At 38.9% G+C, this 24,650-nt stretch overlaps 1 protein-coding gene across 1 annotated transcript in view; it reads left to right on the plus strand.

Moving 5' to 3' along the window:
* The window catches only part of LOC308515321 (uncharacterized protein), a gene marked incomplete at its 5' end in the record, with an annotated part of 608,185 nt that overhangs the window by 426,223 nt on the left and 157,312 nt on the right, over window positions 1-24,650 (plus strand). The window contains one exon of the mRNA XM_081085959.1: window positions 11,396-11,518. Within this exon, the coding sequence (XP_080942085.1) occupies window positions 11,396-11,518 (123 nt within the window). The remainder of the gene's footprint in view (window positions 1-11,395; window positions 11,519-24,650) is intronic.

Here is a 24,650-nt window from a genome sequence, read left to right on the forward strand (position 1 = left end):
GATCAGCTGCCTCCTGCACATCTCCCACTGGGGATGTGCCCACAACCCAGGTACATGCCCTTGACTGGAATCGAACCTGGGACCTTTCAGTCTGCAAGCCGACGCTCTATCCACTGAGCCAAACCGGTTTCGGCTTCACTCCCTTTTAAAAAGACTCTTCTCCTTGTGTGCCAGGTTTCTACACTGTCCTCCTTTCCACCCCTTTCCACTTTCTCTCACTCCCCCTTCTCAGCCTCTTTTGCTGAATTCTCTTTCTCTGCAAAATCAGCTATCCATTATTCATTTGTTCTTTTTTTTTCAAATTTCCAACAAATGTTATTATGCACATACTATGGGACAGATACTCTCTTGGTTATTGCTAACATGGTGATAAGCAAAACACATACCATCTCTGTCCCCACGAAGCTAACAATAGAGCAAAATTATTGGTTCCTTGGATTGGGTATTTGTGTTCTCACTGTTCATTCAAATCATAGGAATACACACTAGCACAACATATTTTCCTTCCTACCTTATGAGATAACACACAGGATCAGATTGTCAAGTCAGAGTTAGGCAGATAAAACATCTACTCAGTATCACTGTGCTAATAATTCTAAGGCGACAGCAATTAATAAGTATAACAGGGGGGAGACAGGAACATCCTCTGGCTTCTAAGATACTTCCACTCTGCAATGGGCATGCTCTCTCTAACCTAGAGTAACAGACAGTTATGTGTGTGATTTCCATTCTGCATACGTACTATCAAAAACTGGGCAGAATCTGGGATTTTACTCTACTTTTATGCTAACACAGTGGTCGGCAAACTGCGGCCCCTTGAGTGTGGCTCTTCCACAAAATACCACGTGCGGGCGCACACGTACAGTGCGATTGAAACTTCCTGACCACATTCAAGGGGCCAAAGAGCCGCATGTGACTCGTGAGCCGCAGTTTGCCGACCACTGAGCTAACATATTAATCTATTACTGTTTCGTGGATGCTGACAGAAAACATGAGACTCCTGGGTCAGAAACAAAGGGCTTTATTATTCATGGCAAAAGCAGTAGCCAGAGTTTCATTTGTTTGTGTCAATTCCCCATGTTCCCCAAATCTCACAGCAATGACACAAAGGGCTCATTCTGGATGCCACACACAAACAACTGGTCACATTATACAGGGAAACCCTGAACTGGGGAATCCACCACTTTTGTAATTAATGGAAACAAGCCTGCTCTTTCTTCAAGGAAGATGTTAGCTCATCCCTCTGGCCAACAGACCTGAAAAATGGCTTGGATAAAGAGTGATCAGGGCTCTCTGAATTCTCGGTGTACCCAAAAAAGATGTGTGGGGATGCTCAGGGACCATTGTGGATTATTTCTCCCAACATGTACTTTCTTAGAATACCCTGGTGTGATTTGAAATTCTCAATAATTTGAGACTTTTATTTTTCTATTACATTTTAAAATCAACCATCTCTATTTGGTACTTCTCATTAGAATTTAAACTACTTCAAGTCTCATCCACCTTAAAAACCTACTCCCTTTCCTCCACTCTCCTACCCAACTTCAATCTCTTCTCTTTAATAGTCAGATGTAATGCAATACATATCTTAACTCTCTTTCTCCTTTGTCTTCCCAGTTCTTCTTCAATCCAACCCACTGCAATCTGGGGTCAATGTTAGCTGCTCCATTGAAACCGCTTTCTATGTATCAGCTTTCTCCTCTGTAGGTAGGAGTAATATCAGGACCTAGTTTGCAAGGTTTTCTTGAGTATTGAATAAGAATGTAAAGAGTTTAGAGCAGTGCATAGTACGTAGTGTTGGATGGTCAGTAGGTGCATGATTATCATTAACATTCTTATCATCATCAGTGTCATCACTGAGATTTTTGTTGCTAAATCTAATGCTAAATCTTGTTGCTAAATTCCAGTTTCTTCCTGACATCCCTGTGTTGACCATGTTTTCCTTCTTTAGACCCCACCTCCCTCAGTTTCCATAATGCCAGGCCCCCTTGGTTTTCCTCCTACTTCTCTGTATGCCCTTTTGGTCAGCTTTGTGTATCCTACTTCAGCATGGTTTAAATGTGGCTATTTCTCAGGGTTCTTTATTAGACTCATTCTTTATCTACAGGCTTTTGCTTAGGGAAATCACCCATCTTGTGACTAAATTACAATCTATACGGAGATGCCCAATACTCTGTACCTCATTCATTTAGTTCTTCAGCAGATATTTATAATGAATCTTCTATGTGCCAAACACTGGGATTACTGTTCTGTGCAAAACTGAGAGGGTGGTGCTCTCATGAAATTTAGTTAACAATGGGAAACACAGATATCAAACAAATAATTACACATACAAATCTACAACGTATAGATGAGCTAATTACTCCAAAGGAAAATAAGGTAGTCCTCGGAAAATATAACACATAAATTTTACCTAGGTTGAAGGAGAAATACAGGGCTCCCTGAGGTAGTGGTGCTTGAGTGGACATCTACAAGAAGCATAGATATTCACTAGGTAAAGGAAGGAAAGTGGAAATAAAAGGGAGTAAAGAACCTTCAAGGAACTTGAAGATTAGTGTTGCTAAAACATAGCAGGGGGAAAAGAATAGCAAGATAGAATTAGAGAAGGAAGCAAAAACCAGACCACAGAGAGATCTGAAGATCATGTTGGTATTCAGTCTAATCCTAAGAAAAATGGGAAGTGATTGAAGGGTATAAAATAGTGACAAGACTCAGAGAGTGGGTGACACGAACGAATTTTTGTTTTGAAAACATTACTGTGGTGCAGTAGGAAGATAATGAAGGACCCATTAAAGGATGTAGAGGGAGCTTTAGTGGCCACTGCAACCATTCATGCAGTTGGATTGGAGCGGTACCAGTGTAGGTGAGAAGTATAGAGATTTTTATGTTTTAGGAGATAAGTTATATACAGTAAATTTGGTATTTGATCCAATGGGTGGAGAAGAGGAAAGTCTCAAGGATGACTCCTAATATTTGTGCTTGTGCAGGTAAATAAATAGTAGCTGAAAATCAGCCCATATATATATTTTTTTCCTGATTTTAGTCCTCATACTCAATTTCCTACTGGATATCCCCAAGTTCCTATCTTACTTGTTCATCAAGTTATTTATGTCCAAAACTGAACTATTTTTCCAGTTTCAAATGTTCATCCTCCTGTGTTATTCCGGTGAATGCCACACCATCAATAAAATTGCTCAAGGTGGTCGACCTTACCTCGTCTCCATCACATCCAGTTAATAACCAAGTTATATTGATTTTGTCTTTTTAACACCTTTTATATATGCCCACATCTCTCTATTTACACTGCCACTAGCTTCCTCATCATCTTTCATATGGATTTCAGCAATGGTTATTACTTGGATTCTCTGCCATCAGTCTTCCACTTCTCTAATCTGTTCTTTGCCCTGCAGATGCCCACTGGCTATAAAGTAAAGCCCTGTTTCCTTAGTATATAGTATGGCAGAAAACATTCTCCATGATCAGACCTAGCCACATATCTAGCATTTTCCAGAGGCTTTCCATTTTCAATGAAAGAATATACTCTCCTATCCTCAGAACAAGACTTTTGAGCTCTATTTCTTCCTAGTACTGTTATTCATTTCAAAATACACCTCATTGTCCTATTTGCCTCTTTATGAGCTAGGTGCATTATGCTGAGAAAGGCCACTTTTATTACTGAGTTAGAAAACTGGTAACATTTTAAAAAATTTACAAGGGCATAATGTAGAAAAACAATAGAATCTACAGAGTTACAAGCATGCATTTATTTTGTACTGATTACCAAACTACCTGTGATTTTAGCTACCAAGAAAGGAATGAAAGGAGAAATAGGAGGCCAAGGATTGAGGGGAAAGCTATAGATGGATCACTCACAGGGGGGTTATGAGGCGACCATTCAAGAAGGCACTTTCAACCTCTTTGGCACCATCAGATGTACCACAACTTTTCACAGGCCATTTGATAAACCCTTCATGTTTGTAATAAAAAAAGATAAATAAATAGAATAAAGAAAAATAAATAAAATAGTGACATATTTCCAATTTTGTTAGAATCTTGATGGAATACAATTGCTCCAATGAATGCGACGAGGAGAACTAAATGACTTTTCCTGACCCTTACTGAATTATAGATTAAACCATTTTACTGAATAGAGGGCAATACATATTTTTGAAAAGTGTATGTTGAGTTTGAACTACACTTGAGGGCTTTCTCCTGCACACTGGCTATATAGTACACATGTATCGGCTAAGATGATTTCCCTCACAAGTAATAGAATCATGCAACTCAGAATGCCTAAACAATAGCAGGATGTTATTGGGTCACTTAACTGAGAAGCCCAGAGGTAGGAGGACTTCAGGCATAGTTTAAACAGGGCTCTAGCTCCTGTTCTCTATGTACCTCAGCTTTGTCCTGTTTGTTGGCTTTATCTTTAATGTAGCTTTCACTCATGGAGCAAAATGGTGACTATAAAATGCCCCACATCCACAATTACAATTTCCAGAGAAGAGGGCATTCAAGTCCTAGGATTCCCAACCCTTCTGTGGAGCATCATACTCACTGAATCACATTTGAACTAATTCATTCATTCCTGAGAACTCATTATGCTAATAAATAGATTATCTGGTCTAATCACGGTGGCAAATGAGTTTATACCAAGTACAGTCCACCTCTGATTTGGGAGAGGAATGTTCATCAATTCCATAGAAACTACATGACTTCATTACAATGAAGAAGAGAAAATTCCTCTAAGGAAAACCTTGGAGTTATTTAGTATGTGTGAAGAACATGAGTGAGTCCTACATAGACAACCAGTACGTAGTCACTACAGATGCAGTTCAAGTGTGTTCATTGTCAAACTTATAAATTATTTTGCATCCCAGATTTTTAAAGCTACTTGTAAATGGTCAAAAAACTAACAATAATAATTTACTGCAAAGGTAAAGAGAAGGTGAGTGTGGCCAGAGCCCAATTCCTAGAAATCCCATTGATAAATATGGGTGGGTGAGAAGACCGGATGCCGTGGATGACTTTCAAACCACACATTCATGTATTTGTTCATAGGACATTTATGGACTATCGAATTCATGCCAGAAAATGCTTAATACAACAGGCTCTTTGACCTTAAGGAGTTCATTCAATCAGGGGCTACAGAATTACAAGCATAAAAGTCAGCAGTTTTGATATACTGTAGTAGATCAGAGTGAAAGTAGTATAGTAGAGGAGTGAAAACAAAACTACACAAATGATCTAGTGGAATCACTGTCACACTTTTCAATATTTCTTTTGAAGCTAACACTTCTACAATGCAATCTCCAACATACAGCAACCCAGGAACACTTATTTTCAATCAGCAGGTTTCTGAAAACAATGTTAAAAGGCAAATGTAAGAATGACTTATCTTACTATGGTTGCACAGACTGAGAGAAATAATAGGAAACTATTCTTGTTTACAGATAAAAGTGGATCATTGTTGTCTCAGGGAGCTTTTATGTGAAAAATACATTTGATAATAAAGTGAAGTATTTTAAGCTATTATATTCTGTGGCCATCTGGAGAGACAGTTTGGGAGATAAATACAGCAGAAATATTTAGAAAAAGGATATTAAAAAGGAAAATTAGCAGACATGGTTGATTATCTTCTATATTATTTTATAGTATTAAAACTAGAGGCCCGGTGCACAAAATTAGTGCACAATGGCGGGGGGTAGAGGGGTGGGGGGAGGAGGAGGTCTCTCAGCCCGGCCTGTACCCTCTCACAATCCAGGACTCCTGGGGGGATGTCTGACTGCTGGTTTAGGCCCGATCCCTAAACTGGCAGTCGAACATCCCTCTTGCAATCCGGGCCTGCTGGCTCCTAACTGCTTGCCTGCCTGCCTGCCTGCCTGATCACTCCTAACCACTCTGCCTGCCTGCTTCATTGCTCCTAACCCCTCTGCCTGCCTGATCACCCCTAACCAATCACCTGCCTGCCTGATCACCCCTAACCACTTGTCTGCCTGCCTGATCGCCCCTAACCACCTCTGCCTGCCTGCCTGATCACCCCTAACCACTTTTCTTCCTGTATGATAGCCCCTAACCGCTTGCCTGCCTGCCTGATTATCCCTAACCACCTCTGCCTCAGCCCCCACTGCCGAATGACATCCAGAAGGTCATTTGGCTATCTGGTCTAATTAGAATATTACACTTTTATTATTATAGATGATGAAATCCTTGGTCCATATCACAGTGGCAATGCTAAAAAAATTCTCATCACTTTATCATTATCCCCAGCAGTGTTCTGAAGCTCCAATTCTTAGGGCAGGGATTTCTGTAAACAACTAACATAAAGATGCAACTCAGAGGATTTTTGGAGAAATCGTTTCTTCACATGAAGTATACTTGATAATAACATTTTAATGTAATATTGATATTTCTGGTTTTTAACTTTGTTGTCAGCATCTTGATGTAAAAGAAAATCACTTGTGACAGCTTCAGCATGAGTGTCTAACATCTTGGCAATTTAAACTGGTTTTACCCAATATCAGAGATATTCTGTCAGAAAAGAATTAACATGCCCTTCATGTTTTGCAGAAGCAAGTTATCCTATATATTAAAGAGCAAATATGCAAATTGACCATCACTCCAACACACAATATGGCCGCCCCCATATGGTCAAAGATGGCCGCCCCCATGTGGACACAAGATGGTTGCCACAAGATGGCCAGCAGGGGAGGGCAGTTGGGAGGGACCAGGCCTGCAGGGGAGAGCAGTTAGGGGTGACCAGGCCTGCAGGGAAGCAGTTCAGCATCGATCAGACTGGCAGGGGAGTGGTTAGGGGCAATCAGGCTGGCTGGCAGGCACTCAAGTGGTTGAGAGCCAGCAGTCCTGGATTTTCCAGTGGGATCGGGCATGAATGGGCAGTGGGACATCCCTCAAGGGATCCCAGATTGGAGAGGCTGCAGTCTGGGCTAAGGGACATACTTCTCCCCACCCCCCCACCCCCCATGCATGAATTTCATGCACCGGGCCTCTAGTTTCTAATAACAGGTGATGCTAAAATTGTCTTGAAATTAGTAACCATTATGGAGTGAATTTTGTAGGAACTACTATTAATGTTTTAATTTTTAGAAGTTTTTGGTAAATAATATATGTATTTATTACATATACATAGTATTTTGTTTAGAGTATTGGTTATCCGTTTGGACTGAATTGATCTATTTTGAGCAAACAACTGAGAAGTTTAACCAAATCATGACCTTTGCGATCCTTGTGACATTGATGGTTGAACAAAGAACTGTGTACACTGTGGCTACTAAGAGTATGATCCATAGGCCAGTAGCATTAGAATGACATTGGATCTATTAGGAATGCAGAATCTTGGTCCCCAGCTCCAGGTCTGCTGAATCAGTATATGCATTTTACCAAGGTTCTTAGGTTATTAAAACATTAACTAGCCCTAGCTGGTTTGGTTCAGTGGATAGAGCGTCGGCCTGCGGACTGAAGGGTCCCGGGTTTGATTCCGGTCAAGAGCATGTACCTCGGTTGCAGGCTCGATCCCCAGTAGAGCGTGCAGGAGGCAGCCAATCAATGATTCTCTCTCATCATTGATGTTTCTATCTCTCTCTCTCCCTCTCCTTTCCTCTCTAAAATCAATAAAAATATTTTTTAAAAAAACATTAACTAAGTCAGTGGATGGATCTCAACTCTGACTACACATTAGCATCACTTAGGGTGTGTTTAAAGAGATACTCAGGCCTTACCCCAAAGCAATGAAATCAAACTCTTTAAGGGCAGGACCAAGAAATGGGTATCTTATCATGCTCACCATGATTTTAATATGCTTCCGAGTATGAGAAGTATGTGTTACACAATGCTCAAACCATCAGTAAATTCAGCATGTTCTGAAAGGGCGGAAAAGGGAAAAAAGAAGTCAAACCAATTACTTTATATTTGGTACCACTCTATAAATGATTGATTTTCTTAACTGTTAATATGTTTGCTTAGCTACTGTGTGAACACAGCCTATTATGTCTCAACCTGCCTAAAAGTGTATTGTATTTTAAATCAAGACCAGGAACACTTTGCTATCCAAATTAATTAAAAGTAGATTTTAGATTTGTTTTTCAACTTTACTTCCTTTTGCCAACCTTATTTTCCAACCTGACAGGTCTAACTGCTGAATCCCAGACATTGCACATTCAAACCACGACACCGTTGGTTGAGTTGCCCTCCCTTTTCTCCATGCACTCAGTTCTCAGATTTTACCCCAAACATCCCCTTATCACTCCAGCCCACTTGATTTTCTCTCCTCTGAATTCAGATGTTGCAGCTGTCATACACTCTCACTCTATGGTCTTATATTGTTAGCTCCACTTAGTGGAATGAAATTACCTGTTGTTGTTTTTTAATTTCTACATATAATCTCAAGCATTATCAATCTATTCCAAATTGTCATGTAGGACTAGAAAAGGAAACAATAAATCATAACATAGTACTTATGTTAGTCATTATTATTCCATTGTATAGATGAGAAGGCTGAGTTTCAGAAAGGCAAGGTGACAGGCTAGTAATCTGCAACACTAAGATGTGTTTCCCAAGACTATTTGATTCAAAGTACAGAGAAAGTTTGGTTTGCTTTCATTTTGTGTGTATTTCTAATGTAGTACTTTATTTTTATTCTTTTAATCTTCACCCAAGGATATTTTCCCATCGATTTTAGAGAGAGTGGAAGAGAGAGGGAAAGACAGAGAGAAATATTGATGTGTGAGAAACACATCAATTGGTTGCTTCCGGCATGAGCCCTGACCAGGGCCCGGGCCTGGGAGGAGCCTGCAACCGAGGTATCCTTAGGGGACCCATAGGTCCACAGGTCGACACTCTATCCACTGAACCAAATGGCTAGGACTCTAATATAATACTTTAATTATAATTCTAGGGCAGATTAAGCATATGAACACACTAACACATACTGAAAGAAGACTCTTCTTAAAATCAGTGTCCACTCTTATGAGTTATTATTATTTTTGCACTAATTTGGTTTCTTTTGAAAGAAAAGTATTGAAGCTTGATGGATAGAAGCAAGGGAAAGTCATCATAGTATATTTATTTTTATAAAATTACTTTTTATTACATAAATAATACCTGATAATGTTTTCTTATAAAAAATTAAAACATTACAGATATGGCTAAATCTCTTGTCCAACACCCCCATGCCCACATCGTGCAGTTTACTCATTCTCTATATCTTCATGCCTCCTAAGAAATAATCATTGGTATCTGTCTACATCCTTTAAGACATTTTAAATGTATTTAAATACAAATATATGGTATATCATGATAATTTTTATGATGTCAATTTTTGGTGTATTGTCATCCAAAACAAAGTACTCTTGGTAGTTTTATTTGTATGTCAAATGTGAAAGACCTGAGGAGGATATCAAATTCAGGGGTTGACAGAATTAGGATTCAAAGTTATGTCTCAACCCTATGGAATAATACACTAAAGCTAGAAAGATAAAAATTTAGGTAGCATAAATATCAAAGTGCAAGTAAGAAATGGAGAATTTTGGTTTGACATTAGTTTATATGAAAAAGATTTAGAGATTTGTTTATCACAGGTCCAAAATTTAATAAAACTTCTAATGCTTTGAAAAGTCACTAGTTCTTATCTCTAAAATAGGACTCTATTAAGTATATCTGAAATTATCTCAGCATATATAATTTTAAAAAGAAAATCATAGATTGAGTCAATTGTGTATAATATAGTGGGCTATTAATTTTAAAATCTGGGACTTATTTTGTGAGTTAGTATATTCTTTATATATGTTTTTCTTTTTCATATAGAAGCATTGTCAAATAAAAGAAAATAATTATTCCTTCCTTATATCAAATACTTTAGTTTTTATTACAGTACAAAATATGTGTTATAGACCAGATTATTTTAGCATGAAAAATTCCTGTGATAAGGGATTGCAATAGCATTCCTTCCCAATGTGGATGTCTTCTCAAGTAAGCATCTTGCCCTGTGGAATTAATCTCACTGATTGTAAAGCTAATTGTCTATTATGATAACATACCTTAGTGAAAATTGCTCACACCTAGCATTCTTTGCCTGAATATCAGGGGTTGGGGAATGGGAAGTTGGGGACATTCTCTGCATGAGACACTTGCCTTCCCATACTTTGCCTTGTGTGAAAAGACAGGTTTTGAAGAAAAAAAATTCTAAAAAGAAAATTTAAAGCTTTTAATACACTGATTACCTGAAAAGCTTTTCCAACATCTGTGAATATCATTTTTGTGTGTGTTTAATTTCAGATACATTAAGAACTGATTATATAGGGTACAAGAAAGTATCTATATATATAAAAGTCTAAACGACCATTATGACTGAATAAGTAGAAAGACCAGAACTCCTGTAGAACAGTCGCTATGATGCTTACTGACCACCAGGGGGCAGATACTCAACACAGGTGCTTCCTCCTCGTGGTCAGTGTGCTCCCACAGCCAACCTCCCACAGTCAGCCAACCTCCCGTAGTCCCTCTCCTCGTGCCCCCCGACCCCCAGCCAGCAGGCTCCGGTAGGCTCAGCCCCTATCGGGACTGGGTGAGATGGCACTGATTGGCTCTGATCGCCAGCCAGGCCTAGGGACCTCACCCATGCATGAATTCGTGCACCGGGCCTCTAGTAGGTTATAAGACATACATTGACTTTCCTTTCCTAAAGGAAGATGAATATTATGTTCTTTTATTATGACCTTGACTGATCATAAGATGCAGGTGACTATGAGCCTTGACCTCTTTTTAAATGTTTTCTTTTTTCCTAAATTGAAAGTAACCTCTCACATTAAGTATTTTAGAAAATGGAACCCTGACTGACAAGGAACAGACTAAATCAATGAAGCAAGTATACTGGTGTATTTTTAAGAACTCCAAACCATGGTGTTTGTTTGAATGTGCCTGTCTATTCCCTGATGTCTACCATACCACGTGAGAAGGAGATCCAAGGTCTTTATTCTTGGCTTCATTCCACAGTATCAGACCAATAATAGGTGTTTATCTACCAATGTGAGCTGCTCCAGATAGAATAGCTCATTGTAATTCTCCAGTTTCCCTGCCCCAAGGAAATATCTGTATCTCAGATCTGTCTAATTAACCAGTTTGTGAAGAATAGAAAATTGTGAGACAATCCTTATGCTTATTGTTGCTGGGCTTTAAAAAGCTCAATAAAGTTTCTATCTACATTTTCTTGTTTATACTGTGGAGCAAAATGGATCAAACAAGGAAAGATTTGTGGTCACAGAGTCGGTGCCTTTGTACAATATAACACATACTGTGAATCAAAGAAATATTGGGCCACTTCTCTGAAGCTGACATTGGAATGACATTGTAATCCTGGCCATCTGTCTTCCTCCTCTAGATATCGATGAATGTGCGGTGGTGAATGGAGGCTGCCAGCAGCGCTGTATTAACACTCTGGGCACCTTCCACTGTGAATGTGATACAGGATACAGACTCCATGCTGATGAACGCACCTGCATAAGTGAGTAAATATTAGGAGCAGCTTGAAGCCATTTTCAGTGAAAAATCAACCTGCCTATGTAGGGATAGGAGAGAAAGGTTTTTCTAGTGTAATAGTATCTATAGTAGTTGACAGTTTACAAGCACAATTCTTTTAGAATGAAAAAAAAAAGAGGTGGGTTTTTTTTGGTTGGATTTTTTGCTACTAATAAACTAAAAGACAAAAAAAGATGGGGAAGGGAATATATAGTAGAAATTAACATTCACAAGCCAAATTTGAATCCCCATGTGGGTGAATATATCCATAGCAAATCATTCTGCCATATGCCATAAAGGAAAAATTAGTTGTTGCAAATACACGAGGAGCCCCAATGAAAGGAGGTTGTCGGATTATACAGTCACTACCTACAGTGTTCACTCATTTCAGACCCAGACTCAGAAATGGACTCATGATTATAAAAGCAAAAATTATAACAGACTATATGCCAATTTTAGAGTTGCTCAAGAATAGTTAAAACTATACACACTAAACAAGGTTACTATGTATTTATTGTACATCAAAATGTTCTTAGATATTTTTGTGGGGGATTATTATTTTATGTATTTATTATTATTATTTGTATTTTTTTAATTTTATAAGTTTTTTAAACTGAGTATGTGCTTTAATACACAGAAAACTTCCCAATAGAATACATTTTTAAAATATTGTGCTTCCTGTATGATTTAGTACTGCTCTGATTTTGTTTTAGCTGGAGTAGTTTACATAAAAGTGGTTAAGTGTTTTTTTTTTTTCTCATTGAATTATGACCCTCAAATGACACACTCTAATTTTATCAGCAGGTCCCTTTTAAAAATATTTATTATATTAAAAAAGTGGTGCCTGGAACAGCACAATTTAATTGCTGGTTTGATTTATTTAGGGCTTGTAGACTAGTCCATTTATTCAAAATTACTAGTATTTTACAAGTAGTCTATAATTGTGAAACTTAGAGTAGAAACAAGCTAATTACCCTAGTTTCATAACATACTCCCTTTCTTTTTGTGAACATCTTGTAGGAAAAGAGAGAAGGCCAAGAGAAATAACCAAAGATGTCCTAATCATAAGTCTAATTTTTTATAAGAGCAAATGGAGATTCCCAGTGGCAGAAAGTGACTTTTCCAAGGTTGAATAAAGATACAAATATATGTCATGCCCTAAAATCCAAGGAACTCGATATGTGGACTGATTGTATCTGCAGCAGCACAAGTGTTGGTGGGACATGCATGGTTACATGCAGAATTACTGGTTTTAGCAATAGGCACCTCTTTCCCATCCCCACCCCAACCTGTAAGGTGTCCAGCTGGTAACATCCTTAAACTGCCACCATCACTTCTCTCAGTTATATAGAGAAGCAACAGAATTATCAAGACATGCAATTGCACTACTTACAGTGAAGGTTGAGCTGGTGAATTATTGTGTCAGATATAAAAGTATTTTGCAAAGTAATTATGTGTATAAATCTATAATGTCTGGTCTTTGTGATAAGGCAAAGTAAATAGTAGCCAACAAAATTCTATTTACCGATAAAATTAATTAGATAAACCCTGGCAGTTATTAATTATTTCTTAGTAAAATCATTAAACTCTTTCCTTATTCCTCACCACCACAACCCTTGAATTTTCCAATTTTAGTTTTAATGACATCAGGTCAAAAGTTGAGTTAGGTAAGGATATTATGATTTATCTTTTCTATTTCTACTCCTTAAATCACAATTCCTATTGTACAAAAACATTGACAATATGATAATGGCTTATTTACAGTTCCATATGGTGATCTGCTCCTTATGCAGAATTTCAACATAGTGTAAAATTAAGCTTATGAAAAAATACACTCATTTTAAAGCATTTAACCCATCGAATGGAATTCTGCAGAAAGTACTGGACTGAGGCCAGCACTTGCCCTTCATGGAAGTTTTGATGCCTTTCTCATATGCATAAACTGAGGTTTTGGTTTCAAAGAATGGTCATAAGAATCTCATTTGATGCAGTTAGAAGAATTTTAGCCCTTCATATTTAAAGATTAATAACCTGTGTGAGGACAAGAATTTTTTGTTTGCTTATTTGTTTTGAAAGAAAGGGTTTACTTGGAGAACTGGGTTTCACATTAGTCTAGATTTTGAGTGTTAGTGTACGAAGTGTCAGATTTTTTTAAAAAACAGGAAATTAAGTTAGCTCACTTTCCCTGTGGGAGTGTTTACCTGGCAGGCAACTGAGAATTGTAGTAGACAGAAATGCATCCTGACCCATGGCAGAGTCACAAAAGAGAAGATGGAGTTATGGGATTTTATGATTCTACTACTTTGGAGTTCTTGAAATTAATTGCCTCCATTTCCTTCCTCCTCCTCCCTTCTTTTCTTTCCTTTGCTCCATTCTGCCCATCAGTCATAGGCCTACGCTAGTGTGACTTTTTGAATTAGAGCCTCCAGCACTTTTTCCACTTTCTTTTAATCACAACTACAGGAGAGTGAACTCTCTTCACCCCCAACCTCAGAGTTTCAGATGATTTCTCTTCAAAAACGAGTCCCCTCTCTCAGGGCTGTGCACTTGTGGTGATACATGGCCAGCAGTTACCAATCAGCCTGTGCCAGAATGATAAAGTCCCACAAAGAGGTGTAAGAGAAAGGGTCCAGAGTAGTTGGCTGTCCTGGCCGGAAGCATGACAGTCCCTTCCCCACAGAGAGGTGGCATCAGGAAAGCCAGTCTGAGGATGTCGCATGCGTGAGGAGGATCACAGCAAGTGAAACCCCCTGCACCTGGCTGGTGGCAAGGCACCGACACAGCACAGGACATTGTGGAACTCTTGCCAGATTTGATTTGCTGATTTGGTCTCCATAAACACAGATATTACCAAGCAATTCATATACGTTTATATTTTCCTGTATTTGGTAATCAACAACTTAAAAAAAATGGAAACTAGATTTTAGCAATCACCAGAAAGACAGATGTTTATGTTGTTAGTTCACCATTAAATCTTGTCCTTGTGGACTAGGGACAATGGCACCATGGAATCCAAGTTGGCATGTGGCCTTCAGCTTAAGCTCTTAAATCACTTAATCTGTCCACACTCCAGATGCCTCATGTGTAAATTGTAGAAATTGGGCAAAGTGACCGTGAAGTTATTGTAACTCTGCAGTGTAATGATTTTACTGAGTTTCCATAATTACTGTTTTTAATAAGTTACCTGCTAACCCAGGGGTGGGCAAACTTTTTGACTCAAGGGCCACAATGGGTTCTTAAACTGGACCAGAGGGCTGGAACAAAAGCATGGATGGAGTGTTTGTGTGAACTAATATAAATTCAAAGTAAACATCATTACATAAAAGGGTACGGTCTTTTCTTTTTTTAGTTTTATTCATTTCAAACGGGCCGGATCCGGCCCGCGGGCCGTAGTTTGCCCACCCCTGTGCTAACCTGAATTTTTTAAGCCCCATTGGATTATATGTAATAATTGTTTTTAAAAGTGTTTAAAAAATTTAGAATTTAGAAAGTCCAAGCATAAAAAGAGTGTGAGAATTTTATATCCAGTTTAATAAAAATGAGTGTGTAACTTAAATGTTTTTATTGAAAAGAAGTATGCCTTGATTTTGTAAAAATATTGATTTCTATGCTAAAAGATTGTATCTGGGAGAAATTCAAGGAATAATCTAGCCCAATCTCCTAATTTAGAGAGGAGAAGTCTGAGAGCTAATGAGATTAAGTAACTTTTACTTTGAAAAAGAAAAAAGCAGTTTTCAGGAAAACCTGGCTAGTTTCAATCCTGATCAAAGGCTTTAAAATAATGTCTGATAGGTATTTTAAGACTAAGAAAAATCATAAAGTTACTGTGAAATGATACTATTTTTTAAATTTATTTTTAATAGTGTGTATTTTTTTTTCCTTTCTAGTCAATTTATTAGGGTGACACCGGTTAACAAAATTGTAGTTTTCAGGTGCACAATTCCACGATACATCATTGGTACACTGTATCATGTGAAATGATATTTGTACATTTTATTTTGGACATAGTACTGAGGGTTAAAAAATGGATTTTAATAACTATTGATAAGAGAAACCCACCCTATATTACTGGCCTGTAAGCACAAATTTACCACTTCTCTCCTACCTTTCTATGATTTCTATGATATGCTCCAATAATCCTGGCTACTCTCAATTTTCCAAGTAAGCCATGCCCTTTCCACTTTCACACTTTACCTTTAACGTAGATGATCTCTCACTCCCATATTTGTCTGTCAGAACTCTATTTACTGTGTTCCATGTTGCATGTCAATTGGCCTGTTAACTACGCCTTCTCTGGTTACCCTTCAGAGGTCGGCAAACTGCGGCTCATGAGCCACATGCGGCTCTTTGGCCCCTTGAGTGTGGCTCTTCCACAAAATACCGACTTCTGCGCATGGGCCATGAAGTTTCAGTCGCACTGTACATGTGCGCCTGCATGTGGTATTTCGTGGTATTTTGTGGAAGAGCCACACTCAAGGGGCCAAAGAGCCACATGTGGCTCGCGAGCCGCAGTTTGCCGACCATGGCCCTAGACAAAGGCATTCTCTCTCTCTGTCTCTCTCTGTTTCTCTTTCTCTCTCTCTCTTAGTACCACATAATCTTGTGTTGCCTTAATAATACATTATAGCCTATAGATGTGTGTAATTGGAGTTCAGACCAAATGAAAGACACTAATGGTCACATAATTATCAATTTCATGTGGAATATTTTCCATACCTTCCTTGTTGGCTTCTGACACTGCTAACTGCTCATTCTTATGTCTTCCTATTATCTTCTGACAGCACAATTTCCACCTTTAACTGCTGCCTCTCTGTACCAGGACTCTGACTTTTGCTCATCTTCTTCCCTTGCTGTGGACTGAATTGTGCACCCGGCCCAAATTCACACATTGAAACCCTAAGAGTATTTGTAGATGAGGCCTTTAGGAGAGAATTAGGTTTATATAAGCTCTTGAGGGTGGGGCCCTCCCATGAGATTAGTGCCAAATAGGAGAGATACTAGACGCAGCAGTTCTCAACCTGTGGGTCGCGACCCTTTCACAGGGTTCGCCTAAGACCATCAGAAAACATATATATAATTACATATTGTTTTTGTGATTAATCACTATGCTTTAATTATGTTCAATTTGTAACAATGAAATTGGGGGTCACCACAACATGAGGAACTGTATCAAAGGGTCGCGGTATTAGGAAGGTTGAGAGTGTTTGTTCTCTCGTCTCTACCATGTGAGGATGAAGTGAGAAGGTGCTGGCTGAAGCCAGTAAGAGAGCTCTCACCAGAAACCAAACTCTGCTAAAACCTTGATCTTGGAATTTCTAGCCTCCAGAAATGTGAGAAAATAAATTCTTGTTGCCTAGGCCACCCAATCCATGGGATTTTGTGGTGGCAGCCTGAGTAGGCTAATATAATCATCTTCCTTTATTCACCCCTCTGTAGCCTGTCTCCTTTTACTTTTGTCCTTCTAGATAGGTCAATACCTACAAAATACCAGTATCTGATAAGTCTTAATTGTTAGCTACTATTATAATTATAATAGAATATAAACAGATCTAAGGACTTTACCTAGATGGATTTGCTTGTTGGGGAAATATTCAATCTTGTTACAGTATTTCTAGCTTCTGGACCTTTGCCAGTATTTTCTATTACAGAATATACTATCCTTTGATAGCTTTTAATTGGTGATTTTGTCATTTGTGAGAGGCAGACTTTAATATAAATAATGATAGTGTAGATTATATTCTTATAACCAGTGGATATTTTAACAGCCTGGAGCTAGATACCAAAACAATTTATATTGCCCCCCCCTTTTTTTTTTTTCAATTTAGCTATGTAATTTGCATTTTAACTACCTTGTAAGATTTTAGATATAATTTGATATACTTCACAAAACCTTTCTTGAATTTCCAGTTTTAATAACAACCTCATGCAACATGCTCAGCTCAAATCTCCATTAACAATCATGTCCTTCTTCTGATGTATTTTTTGAAATCGGCCTTCCCAGAGGAGTGAAATAATTAAATGATTGAAAGTTGTAATGCTTGCATAGTTCTCTTACTTCTCTTTCATGCCTTCAGTACCTAATTTTATTAACATATGCACTCACAAATAAACAAATGAAATCACTGATGTCTGTCCAGAGAAGCCTCAGATAAACAACATTTTAATTATTTTAGTCTATGATATAAGAATCCTTCATTTACAGTTTCTGGAAACGGTCAGGGTCTGTTTTTGTTCAATGGCCCCTTTTTATTCTCACAAATGAGGAGGGGAGTGGATAGAATGGTTGCCTGGAACTGACAACCAAGGATTTTTCTGTGTGATTAAATGTTCAACATAGTAGAGTAAGAGGTCATATTTTAATTCCAAATAAGCAGACATTAGGTGGCAAGATGAAGGCAGAACTACAGTCTAGAGCTTTGTTAAATGACGATATTCTTAGTAAAACTTTGAGCTTGAATACCTTTCTTATATCAGATTTTTATGAGTTTCACATTTTAAGATAATAGCAAACTTAGAAAAAAAATTGAGTAAAACCTTTAGATGTGTTGGTCTTCGCACAATGGATTCTTTTGTTTTTGATCTGTGTTCTGATTAGTGATGTCTACGTTTTATTTGATAAAAGGAACAGAAGATTCTTTCCAAGGAATGCAAAGAGATTGCCCTCAAACTAGAGATGAAAGAGGTTAAGGACTTTCACTGTAACTACCTTTTAATTAGTTGCATTATTTATGAAGACAAATTAGAAAGAGAATTCACTACAGATGACAGCTGATGTCTTGAATGGGGCTATGTCAGGTTGAAAAATTGTTTAGTTTGTCAGACTGATGGCATCTCTCAGTCATTATCAGATTCATCACCCTTACACTATTAGATAGTGCATTTCATTCTCCAAAGTTAAATTTAAGGAACACTTCCCCTTTGCCCTCCTCATCACCGATCTGTGGTCTTGCAAAAAATAAATTTCTCAAGTTTTTATCCAGAATGTTGATTATTCGTCCCCTTCAAAAACTTTTTCAACTACTTGGTTATTAGGAATGCATTTAGAAAGCTTTCTTTTTTCTACAGTTTGCAGAGTTGGGAAGGTAGGACTGATGGTTGAATTCTACTGCGCCAAAGAAGAGTTGGGTGGCCTAGGCCCAGTTTCTTCGTCTCTCTGATCTTCAGAGTCTATATCATCTCTCTCCCTGTCTTTCTATCTGTATATATACCTACAATAACCATTAATTTACAAACATCAATATTATACATTATATGAAGAAACATGCCTTATGAAGAGGAGCATGTGCTAGAATGGTTGCCTATAGGGAATTGATTGAGAGTAAATTCTGCAGCTAAAACTAAAACAGGAGTGGTCTTTCCAAGGACTGGGGAGTGATAGGAAGTTTGCTTGAACTGAGCAGTGTGATGAGCTCTTCCTTTTTTATCTGAAGTTAAAACAAAATGATGAAGCATTGGTACGCTGGCCATTACCTTTTCTTTTCTTCTTTATGTGAAAGTATCTTCACATGTCTTTCTTAAGAATAATATTTAGGATATTTTTTCTAGTATCATTTATAAAATATTTTTAAAAGTAAGACTTTTACATTATATATTGTATCAAATAATTAAACCCTAATAGTAATTAATAAATAACTTTAATGTTTTCTAGCTAATTTCACAGTGTAATACAGAATACCCATTGTATAGGATAAACTTAAATATGAAGAGATTAAAATAGTATCTGACATATAGTGGATGCTCAATAAAAGTGGCTTAAATCAATAATTTAGGAATATATATATATATATATATATATATATATATATATATATATCCTTATATTATTTTCCTGCAATTAGAGCACCCTGTCAATACTCAGCGATAGAGAATGGATGATTCTGAATTGTGTGCAGCCAAACTACAAGAGTTTAGCTTTCAATTACTCATTTTTGAAAATATGGCATGGGGGTTAAGATTGTGAGGAAAGTAATGCAAATCTGAGAATAGGATGTTTAGAAAACAATATTAACAATATTAACTTTACCATACCTATTCCATAAACAAGCTGTGTGACTTTGAGTTAGTCCCTTAACTGTGCGATAACTCAGTTTTCCATATAGAGGGGATAGTAAGGAAAATTTACAGAACAGATGAAATCCTTACTGCAGTGCCTGAAACAGCGCAAGCACTCAATTAAGTGTTAGCTAATATTATTAATATTCTATACCTGCAGTTAGCTGTAGTCATGGGACTAATAAAGGTATGGAAGGTCAGACACTAGACACTATGGGTATCGACTTGCTTTAGTGATCAGATATGGCTTTTCGTGGCTAGGTTTTTAACAAACATACATTCATTGGTTCTTTTAACAGCTCCCTGTTTCACTTTATTTTAGTGCTTTTAGATTTTAGAGCAATATTCACAACTATATTTTCACTGTATGGTAAAATATGCCCACTCTCAATTATCACTAGGTTGAAGATGAGTCTTCCTCTTTCCAAAGGTATTGGAGATAGCAAACTTCAGGCAGCTTATGTATTTTCACAAGGGTACACAGTGCAAAGAGGTAGTAAACATAAACTGGTATTGCCTATATCTAAAGGAAGCAGAAAGATTAAGTGCTTGCACTTAATGTGAACACACAACTTAAATCCCAGTATAGATTTCTGGATGCTCATAAGAAAAGAGCCACATGGTTTCAGGGTTTGCAGTTTCTAACAATAATCATAGAGAAAAATTTCATTCAGAATTAAGTGATTTCATAATCCATTACTGAATATATATCTCTTATCTTTCAGAGAAAACAGAAATCCTCAGCTCAGAGGCCTCCCCACTTTTACTTCTAGCCAGAAACTTCAGTATTAACGCTCAGCTCTCTTTGTTTTACTCCTCATTCAAAGAAAAGGTGCTTTGCTGTTATATCATGTTATTCCCATCTGCTCTTACTTTAGAAGCTTGCTCCTAATTTTATATCCTCCTTTGTCCTCTATCATCAACCTCTCTCTATCTTAAAATAAAACTCCTCCATAAAATTAGTTTTTCCAGGGTTATCCATAAACTATTGACTGTTAAATTCATAGAGCACTTTTTGGTCTTATTACTTAACTAGTAGCCTGGTGCACAAAAATTTGTGCACTCGGGGGTGGGGGTTAGGGGTGGGCCAGACCCCTCAACCCGGCCTGTACCCTCTGTCATGTTCCAGGACCCCGGCCACTCCTGGCCTAGGCACAGGCCTACAGGCTTGGGGCGGCCTGGCTCCCGAGGCCCCATTATATCAGAGAACAAAGTCGGCATTAATTACAGCCCTCACTGAAACCAGTACAGTGCATCTGTGCGTACAACTGCCTCGTTCATGTGCTTGCTTCGCCCAACTGAATTACTAACATCCTGAGGACATAGCTCTGTCTTATCCTGCTTCACCTTCAGTGCCTGGCCTGGTGCCAGGGACCTGAGAAAGTTTGCTGAGTGAGTGAGTGAATAATGAGTGAGTGAATGAATGAGCGAGTAAGTGAATGAGCAAGTAGCTATGGGGCGGGAACTTCTGACGCATTGCCATGGCTCCACTCCCAGCTGCCTGATGCAAACCCCAGGAAGTTCCCGCTCTGCTGCCAGTGGCCCCGCACCCCTCTCCTGACTGCATACTGAATTACTAACACCTTGAGGACATAGCTCTGTCTTATCCTGCTTGAACTTCAGTGCCTGGCCTGGTACCAGGGACCTGAGAGGGTTTGCTGAGTGAGTGAATGAGTGAATGAATGAGCAAGTAAGTGAATGAGCAAGCAGCTATGGGGCGGGAACTTCTGCTGTGTTGCCATGGCAACGTGACAGAAGTTCCGGCCCCACTCATGGCTGCCTGATGCCCACCCCGGGAAGTTCCCGCCCTGTTCCCAGCCTCCCAGTGCCCCTCTCCTGGCTGCATAGTTCCCACCCTGCTCCCTGCTGTCTGACACACACCCTGGGAAGTTCCCACCCTGCTCCCAGTGGCCCCACACCCCTCTCCAAGCTGCATAGTTCACCGCCTTTGCCCTGCCACCCGGCTCTTGCCTGCCGCCTGGGTTTCTGATCACCGTCAGTGGCAGGCAGCTTCTTCCGACCTTCCCCTTTTGCCTCCCATCATTGTGCCTACTACATATGCAAATTAAATGCCATCTTTGTTGGCAGTTAACTGTCATCTTTGTTGGCAGTTAATTTGCATATCGCCCTGATTAGCCAATGGGAAGCATAGCGGAGGTACAGTTAATTGCCCTTTTTGTCTTTTATTAGTTAGGATATCTCGAAAGTAATTACCTCTCTTTTCCTCTCGACATTCTCTCCTTCTTGTGTTGTAGGACACTACTTTCTCTTGGCTCTCTTCCATCTCTATGATGAGTCCTTAACCTCTTTCATGTTATTCTTTGCCCTCTGCCTACCTCCAAAACTTTGATGATCTGTAGAGTTCTGATATTAGCCTATTCTCTGCTCCCTTATGGTTGATCTTTCTAACTTTCAAATTTTTAAATTAGTTAGAGGTGAATGATGTCCAAATCAGTATTACTAAATCAGATCACTTTCCTTATTCTGTTGACCAATAGATGTAGCTTGAGCCCCCCACCCCCATGGAGAATATCCTCCAGCACTGGAAACTTAGTGGACTTAAAACTAAATATATCTTCCTTCCCTCTTCATCCTCAACTTTCCTTCTCTTTTATTCCTCCACTAGAGGCCCATTACATGAAATTTGTTCACTGGCGGGGGGGTGGAGGGAAAGGAATCCTCAGCTCAGCCTGTACCCTCTCACAGTCTGGGAGCCCTCAGGGGATGTTGGACTGAATGACTTAGGCCCTGTTCCCATGGGGAGTAGGCCTAAGCCATCAGTTGGACATCCTTAGCACTGCCACGGAGGCAGGAGATGCTCCCAGTACCGCTGCTGCACTCACCAGCCATGAGCCCAGCTTCTGGCTGAGCAGTGCTCCCCCTGTGGGAGCGCACTGATCACTAGGGGGCATCTCTTGCATTGAGCGTCTGCTCCCTAGTGGTCAGTGTGCATCATAATGACTGGTCATTTGACTGTTCGGTCTATTTGCATATTAGTCTTTTATTGTATAGGATTTTAGTGAGTGGTGATAGCTCAGACCACCCATTCACCAGGCCAGTGTAGTACAACTGGAGTTCCTCATTACTCCTCCTTTCTCTGACTCTGTACATCTAAGTCCCCAGTAAGACTGATAGGCTCTACCTCCATAGTATTCTCTAAAGAGCTGCCCCCACTAAGACTGCTTCCTTCAGGCCCTCACAGTCTCTTACAGAAAGTTTCATTACAATTACCTCTTAACTTGGACCATTCTCCATACTTGCCCCCTTAAACTCATTATCTAAACTACTTCTAGAAACATCTTTTAAAAACTACTTTACCAAGCTTAAAGCTCTTTATTGTCTCTACATAGCTTTCAGAATAAACCTCAAACCATTATTAAAAAATGCTTCAGAGTCTGACTTTTGGTTATTCTCACCTGAAAATGTGCAGTTCCCTAAATGAACCAGAGGGTCAATATCCTTATGCCTTTCATCTGTCAAACCCACCTGCTTCTGCATCTGCTTGCCCTTTGGTTTGCAAGTCGACACCTTCCCTTTCCTCCTCATAGTCTCCCCTTTCCCACCTCTCTTTACCTAATGCCTATTTGTCTTTCAAGACTCACTTTGGAATTACCTCCTCTGAGAAAACGTCCCAGATCTACTCCCATACTTATACACCAAATTTGCCACCTATTTTATAAGATTTAAATATGGACACAATATAAACAGACTCAGAGAGATGAGTGGGGCAGGACTCCCTGTTGCTTATAGTTCCAAACGAAAGAAAGATGCCACTCAGAGTTACCCATGACAGTGTAACAGCAAGCTAGCACTCCAGGGTGCAGCTTAGATATGGCAAGCGGGGTGGGGCTAGGCTAAGTTCATGGTCTCCTTGGGATTGGGTATTTTAAATAATTCCACACGCTCAAAGAATAAGGATATGTATATTGTATCTCAGAAATATAAGAGCCTGATGAGGGATGTTGTCAGAGTGTGAGCTTAGCAAACTGTCTAAGAAGGGAAACTGAGAGTTTTGAGCCAAGACTTCAAAACTGGGTCAAGACAGCCCTGTGAAATATTATATAATACCACCACACACAGAGCCAAGGGCACATCTGTAACAGAGAAACTCTCACAATGGATTGTAAAGGTTTCCCTTCTTGTCTGCCTCTCCCATTAGACTTAAATCTCTTTTGTATCCTCAGTTCCTAGCATGTGACTGAAATAAAGTGTTTAATTTTATTCAATGACTCTATCCAATGTTTAAAATGTAAAAATCCTTGTAATAAATTATGCTTTGTTTAGAAAAAGAATATTATTGTCTCAATTATGATCTGCTTCTTTTTATTAAGTAAGAATTATATAATTCATGACATTGGCTCCTTGGAAACCCAGCTCTGAATTGAAGTCTTAATTGCAGGGACTGTACTTAACCTATATTTCTATTTTAGCTATTTCTACCCCACTTTATAACATGGTTCTCATTTTCCTTCAATGGTTACTTTTCATCCTTCTTTTATGCCTTAGGCTCAGTGGTGTGTGTTTTTATAGATATGTTTTAGACTGTCCACTGCCTAAAATTATCTTTGGAAGTAGATGAAATATAATCATAATAAAACTAACTATATTCAAGCCTATATTTATCACCTGGCTCCTTGCAAAAACATCATAGACAATATTTCAAATCCCATATGTAGCAGCGATATGTGGCAGTTGGATGGTTTACATATTGCTTCTTTGAAATCCCAGGTCTCACTCCAGTGCCAAGGCAGGAGGGAGGCAGAGCCTGACAGGGGAACAAAGAGTGGCCTCCACACCACAGCAGGGGGTAGACTGCCTAGAGCTCCTCAGAGCCTGGAGCTTGATGCCAAGCAGCCACTTCATAAAGGCAGGATATTCATATGTGATGAATAGGAGTTGAGGGCAAAGCTGTGGTGAGAACCCAAAATGTCATTTTCAATCAGAGAATAGCACATAGAGTAAGACAGAAATCCTGAAGAAAGGGCTGGAGTCACTATTCAGAAGTTCAAGCTGAATTCTGAATCATAAGTAAATACATACCATTATGAGAGTTAGAGTTCTGAATT

Source organism: Myotis nattereri (genome assembly GCF_964212035.1).
Source record: "Myotis nattereri genome assembly, chromosome: 3".
NCBI classification, from domain to species: Eukaryota; Metazoa; Chordata; class Mammalia; order Chiroptera; family Vespertilionidae; genus Myotis; species Myotis nattereri.